Source organism: Pteropus alecto, unplaced genomic scaffold (genome assembly GCF_000325575.1).
Source record: "Pteropus alecto unplaced genomic scaffold, ASM32557v1 scaffold276, whole genome shotgun sequence".
Classification (NCBI taxonomy): domain Eukaryota; kingdom Metazoa; phylum Chordata; class Mammalia; order Chiroptera; family Pteropodidae; genus Pteropus; species Pteropus alecto.
The window spans coordinates 5,122,248-5,128,326 of NW_006438074.1; the positions used below are offsets into that span (position 1 = coordinate 5,122,248).

The 6,079-nt window shown below is 46.0% G+C and overlaps 1 protein-coding gene across 1 annotated transcript in view; it reads right to left on the reverse strand.

Moving 5' to 3' along the window:
• Nucleotides 1–148: 148 nt before the first annotated feature.
• PLEK2 (pleckstrin 2) overlaps nt 149–6,079 on the reverse strand; it is a 49,083-nt gene continuing 43,152 nt past the window's right edge. The window contains exons 6-11 of the mRNA XM_015591927.2: nt 5,075–5,166; nt 4,586–4,773; nt 4,267–4,368; nt 2,737–2,820; nt 1,698–1,776; nt 149–942 (exon numbers count right to left, since the gene is read on the reverse strand). Of these exons, the coding sequence (XP_015447413.1) occupies nt 815–942; nt 1,698–1,776; nt 2,737–2,820; nt 4,267–4,368; nt 4,586–4,773; nt 5,075–5,166 (673 nt within the window). The 3' untranslated portion in view covers nt 149–814. The remainder of the gene's footprint in view (nt 943–1,697; nt 1,777–2,736; nt 2,821–4,266; nt 4,369–4,585; nt 4,774–5,074; nt 5,167–6,079) is intronic.

Genomic DNA, 6,079 nt, shown 5'->3' on the forward strand with positions numbered 1-6,079 from the left:
ACTACTTCAGATTAACTGGTTAAACTTCTTGGTACCTATTTGTCTCAGTTAATGTTCACTTTCAAACCAAAATTTCATACCTTGATTTGACTCTTGCCATTTACATCTTTCTCTGTCTTTTTCTAAATGCTATTTTCCATAGTAAAGCTTTTTTTTTTTTTGGTACATGTGACTAATCTTCAACTGAGTCTTTTTTTTCTGTGATGTATAATACTTATACAAGCTTATTTTTCAAAGCAAAACGATATTCTCCGACCAAAATTTTGCCACCATCCCCACTTTAAGATGAAGCACATCTTAGTAAAAGAGATTACTTGAGATGTCTTCATAATCAGCTTGTATAATTCTTATAGCCTCAAGCATGAGAAACCTTTGAAAATTATAAAGCTTTGTATGGGAATTCTAATAGAAACATGTCAATTTTTATTAATTCCTGAGTTAACATTAGAGTCGCTGACAGCATTTCAGAGAGAGCTGCCAAGAGACTAGCATCTTAGTATTACAATATAGCTAGTTAGTGTTAGAACAAGGGAAACCTATTTTGGTGCCTGAGGCATGAATGGCTGGCTGTGAAGATGGGCGAAAGTCGAGATGCTGACTCCTAATGGCTGTTCTAGGATTTCCAGGTAGTTAACATGAAGGTGGGGGAAGGAAATAGCACCACTGCCGAATATAATCTAAGGAACTTTTTCACCAGCCACACTCGAAAGCAGTACAAAATATACAAAAGTTTTAACACTCATTTTTCAGGAAATCCTGTCTGTGTCATCTGGTAAGAGGGAAGAATCCTGGTCCTGTGCCCTTAGGATCCTTGTCACGTTAGCTTTTTGATGGCTTCAATCCACTCCGCTCGCTCAGCCTTGCTGCTGGCCTGGATATAATAGTGTATGTCATCCTTAGTAATCACTTTGAAGAGATTTCCCTGGACATTCCCTTTTACCCCTAGGGAGAAAAAAAAAGTGAATGAATATCCATGTCTGCTTCCAATTGAAACTGGCTGAAAGTCAACTGAGACACAGACAAAAACAAATAATGAAGTATTTCTTAAATACAAGTGTAGATGGTCAGGAATCCCACTAGATGCATGCTTTCCTCTTTTCCTCCCTTTATTCCCTCTCCCTCACCTGTGCCTTAAGGCCTGCAAATGATATGGCGGGACATTCTTGGAAGCCCTCTTGGCCTGCCCACTATGCTAACCATAGATCTACAATTTCATTCACATCAAATAATCCAGGATGTTTATGTAAAAAGCAGGCTAAGACTTGGGATTTGATTTTAAATCGTTTAATTTCCTTGAACCTCAATTTCCACATCCATAAATTGGGTATAATACTGTCTTTCTATCCTAGCTGGCTATTTTGAAATTAGTGTGATAATAGATATTCAAGTGTGTCGCTAACCCTTAAGCACTGTGTAAGCGATTATTCTTAGGTGGAAGCTTGTGGGCCAGTAAGTATAGAAATTGAGGGGAAAGAATATTAAAGACAAGGATTAGTTAATTGTGTTGTTACACTAAGAGCACCCCACAAGCTTTTTTCTCTAATTCTGAATTGGCTTCAAAACTCACTCCATTCATTGTCTCATTGAGAAAGCTCTACCCAGCTCCCAGAGCTCAGTCCTTTGTCGGGAGAGCACTATTGAGAGAGCGGGAGGGAGGCTCCTGAGTTCTTCGGGCTGGGGCCGAAGTTGCACCTTACCCGTGGGAACACCATTATCCTCCAGAGCAGACACGAGTGAACCACGAAGAGAAAACCCACCTACTGGCCGGTTTTCTTCCTGCAGAGGAAAAGACACCTGTTTAGGAACTGTGCGAATGCACAAAAGGGAAGAGTTGCGCTCTTGCCTATGTCATCACCCTCAGTCATGCCAGCCAAAAAAGTCAGTGAGAGTCATTTGTAATAGAAGATGAGGCTGAACTTGGACATCACGTGGCCAAGTTACATGCTCCAGTAAGGAAGTTAGGGCTTCTTCATTTCGCAGCCAGCGGCAGCAGTGCCACACCCCTCCCTGGCTCCCAGGCCCTCCCTTCAGTCTGGCAGGGTCCCAGGGGGGTGGTTCCCCCAGGCTCCTTCACAGTCTCAGCTTAGGGCGAGGGTTCCTGACTGAACCTTGGTGAGGGAGGAACTGCCGGTCTTCACTCTCAAAAAATGGGTAACAATCATACATCTACCAAGACAAGGCTGAACAGCTGACTAAAAGGCCATTTCTCTTTTCTTTTGACTGGAATTAGATCGACTCAGCATCTAGTAATACTTATCTGAAACTCAGAATAGAAATTCTTTGATCAATTAGAAAAAAAGAAAATTAATAAATTATGGCTTAAATGTTATATAGTAAAAGAAACTTGTCAAAACATGGGTGGGGACAAGAGGCTGAGGAGGCAGAATCCATGGGATCTGTGGATAGAAAGGAGAGAAGGGCCTGGGTAGCATCAGTTAGGAGCCTAATTATCAGCCCATCTCACCCTTCTTAGCCACACGGCAAGCTCTGGAGAAACTAAAAGATGTTTTTCCTCTCAAAATAATGAAGACCCACTGAGTAGGCAACGATGTAATGAAAGAAAGGGGTGATCATACAGTTAAGAGTAGCCTGGATTGTGGAAGGGAAGACATAACGTGGTGGAAGTTACAATAGGAATGCTGAGAGAAAGGAATTGGAGCCAGCTGCCTGCTATGCTTGGGAGAGAAGTGTCTGGAAGCCTCACACACGGTTACCGAGTGAGCCTGGGGCACTCACTTTGGAAGGGTCGTAGTAATGCAGGAAAGCTGGGTCCTTCCTCAGAACAAAGCGCCGTACCTTCCAGTTTTTCCTCTTGTGGCCCTGAGGCAAAGAAAGGGTTCAAAGATCATTGATGACAGCTCTTATTCTCTTCTTCCCACTTCCTTGCATCGAATACCAAACCTTCGAGCTAGCCTGTTCCAATGAGACTACTTTCTAAGAGCCCGCTGGGGACCCAAGGATTGAGGTGATGTGTCATGGACTTACTTCTCTGCTCAGTCAGTGACACTTGAGCAAAAACACTGTCACATTTAGTGGAGTTGACAGAGCCAAAGAGGGTCAGCGCTGAAGGAAAGGAGGAGCATTACCTGGACACCACTCAGGGCACAAGGAGGACAAGGAGGCAGCAGGTGCCCACTGGACTGAGAGCTCACAGGCAAACTTGAACCCAAGGGCACCAACTTTTTAAGTGTCAACTTAGTCCAAAAACAAACTGACATTTGCATGTATACATGTGCACACATATACAGTAAAAACCACTTTAACAATTGGATCAGAAAGAGTAAGAAATGATCAATCATATGTTAAAACCTAAATGTGTAAGATACTGATGAGTGTATGACTCTCTTTAGCATCACCCCCTCGATCACAAACCTTCCTTAGCCCGCTAGTGTGGAACCCCTAATCGCCTCCCACGCACTCCTCGTGGTCTTCCAGGGCCCTCACCACCTTCCCTCCTCACTTGACTCCCATCAGGCGGTTTCTTGGACGGTGAATAACCTAGGAGCCGATGGTGATCCCAATATGGGAGTGGTGCTGAGCAGCCTTTGGGGCCATTTTACAGATATGCACATTCCCACAGTGCACTGGATGCGCACAAATGCAAGGGGTGTGCAGAAAGTATGCTTACACTTCATGTGCGGGACGTGGTGATTTTGTTCACAGAATAGCCTTTTTGTCACACCCAGGCAGAAATGCTGCAGGCGTGACTGTGACATGGTTTTCTCCCCTTTAACGTGGCTGCTCTCCCAAATATGGTTAGGAGTGGTGGCCACGGTCAGTTTTTAAACACTGAGATTACACTGCAGAATTTCATCTTCAACCTACTGAAGTAGGTGGAGAAAAATACTTATTTTTTGTTCGGAAAGCATATCAAGGGGGCATGCAGAGTCCCACAAGAGAAGGCAGAGACCTCAGGAAGCCTCAGGGAAAAGAAGCCCAACAAATGCAAAACTCCAACCCAGTAGGCAATGCCCTTGTAGACAGATGTGAATTGGGCAGTGACATAGACAGTGTTTTAATGTTGAGATGATTATTTGTACCTTTTCCCAGACATCCGTGTGTCTGGGACTCTGTGTGTGGGGGGTGGGCGCACATGCCTGCCCCTAACTGGCTCCCTGTGGCTGCCTCTGGGCTCCTGCTTTAGTTGATTCTGCTGATAACTGGTGCCCTCCAGCAATCTCAGCCCTTCCCACCCTTTTGGGATCATTCCTGCCTCCCCTGAGTTTGAGAACTGGCCATCTCCTCCCTGCTCCAAGGAAGCCATACCTGCTTGGCCAGGTATCCTTGTTTTATCACTGTGCCACTTAACTCCATGGTGCTGAGACTTATTTCTTCCTTGGGACTTGTCTTCTTCTTGTAGCTCTCAGCCTACAAGTGGGAAGGAGAGAGCAGGACTCTGTTACAAAAAGTCCCAGTTCCAGGCGATGGGAGCTACCCCCGGGGAATGGAAAATCCTCAATACGGAAACCTACACCAGCTGGAGTAAAGCTGTCCCCAGAACCCTAGGCCTCTCGCCCATGACTGTGGACCCCCTGTCTTCCTTCCCTCTGCCCTGATGGCAGGAGGAACACGCTCCATAACTTACAAAAGTGTACAGGGCCGTGGAGTCATCCAGGAACTGCTCGGCCAGATCCCCAGAGCGAATGGCTCCCATGCTTCGGGCACCGACTGGCCTAAGGAAGTTCTCCTCCATGAGCATGGAGGCCAGAGTCACAGCCTCCAGACGGTTGACTGCAAAGTTGTTCGAGATGAGCCAGTCCACCAGGGAGGAACCTGCATCAGGGCAAGAGCAATATCAGTTAGATGACAGACTATAGACCAGCCTCCTTGGCGGTCCCTGGGTATGACCTCATTGAGCTTGATCTCCTGGGCAGCCTTGGGAACTCTGCCCAAGAACAGACTGAAGGCCACACCAGCTGCTCGGAGCTGTGCCTGCACCCACATGTGGCCATCTCAGGCATCCTGTTGCAGGCAGCTCTGGCCTCAACACAAGCTGGTCAAGTATGGCTGAGTCCCAGATCACCATGCCCCAGGCTTCCACAGCCTGGCCCCACCCCCAGGAGGGGAAGCTCACCTATGAAGGTCTTTTTGTAGGTGCTTCCTTGCTCCATGTTAGGGCTTGGCCGGATTCCACTGCCACTGTCGTGCATCTTGTCCACGATGCGACTACATGGAAGGAAGGCAAAGGAGAGGGGACTTTTGTCCCACTGACAGGCATGAGAAAGCATCCATGCGTCACTGCTAAGGGTATTAAGCAAGTGGCAAACAGTGCTATACACATCACAAAGAAAGACGGGCATTCCATTACGTGTCAGAATTTGAGAAGTAGCGTTTTGGGATCATTTCTTTTCTCCTTGCTCACCTAAATATTCTAATATTTCTATACTAGACAGGTATTGCTTTTGCAGTAAAACTAAAGAGCTGTGACTTTTAATTTCAAAACAAAAGAATGTACAGTAACGATTCTCTATGATCTACTGCATAAAGTCCAAACTCCTCCAGCTACTTCTCAAAGTCATCCATCACTGGAATCCACTCTTATCTGCTGCTGCTCTTCCCTGAAGCCCCCGTGGTTTAGCAGTGCCCTAGATGAACGATCAAGATTTCAGAGCCTGGTATGGAGTTTCCTGTGAGCACAGGAATGGACTCACACTGCATCTCTGATGGGTAGGACACTTCTGCTGCCTGGGAGGTTAGGGGGTGTTTTCTGCAGAAGGGCCGTTGCAAATTTCCATGGTGAGAACTCCTTTCGTACATCTCTACTTTATAGTCTCACCTCCACCACTGACCTGCTTTCCTTCTGTTCTGTGGGATGATTCTTGCTACCAACGGAAGATCTTTTCTCATTTTCTATTTACGTACTTGGGTCGGAAAGCCCCTGAGATGTGACCTTGTTATTCCCATTTGCATCTCCTGAGCATCTAGTGCAGTATATGGCATGCGATAGGCACTCAACAACTATTTCTTGAATAAAAGAAAGAAAAAAGGAGAGAGAGAGAGAGAGAGAGAGAGAGGGAGGGAGACCACTATAGAAAAAAAGAAAGAGAAAGAAAGGAAAGGAAAGGAGGAAGAAAGGAGG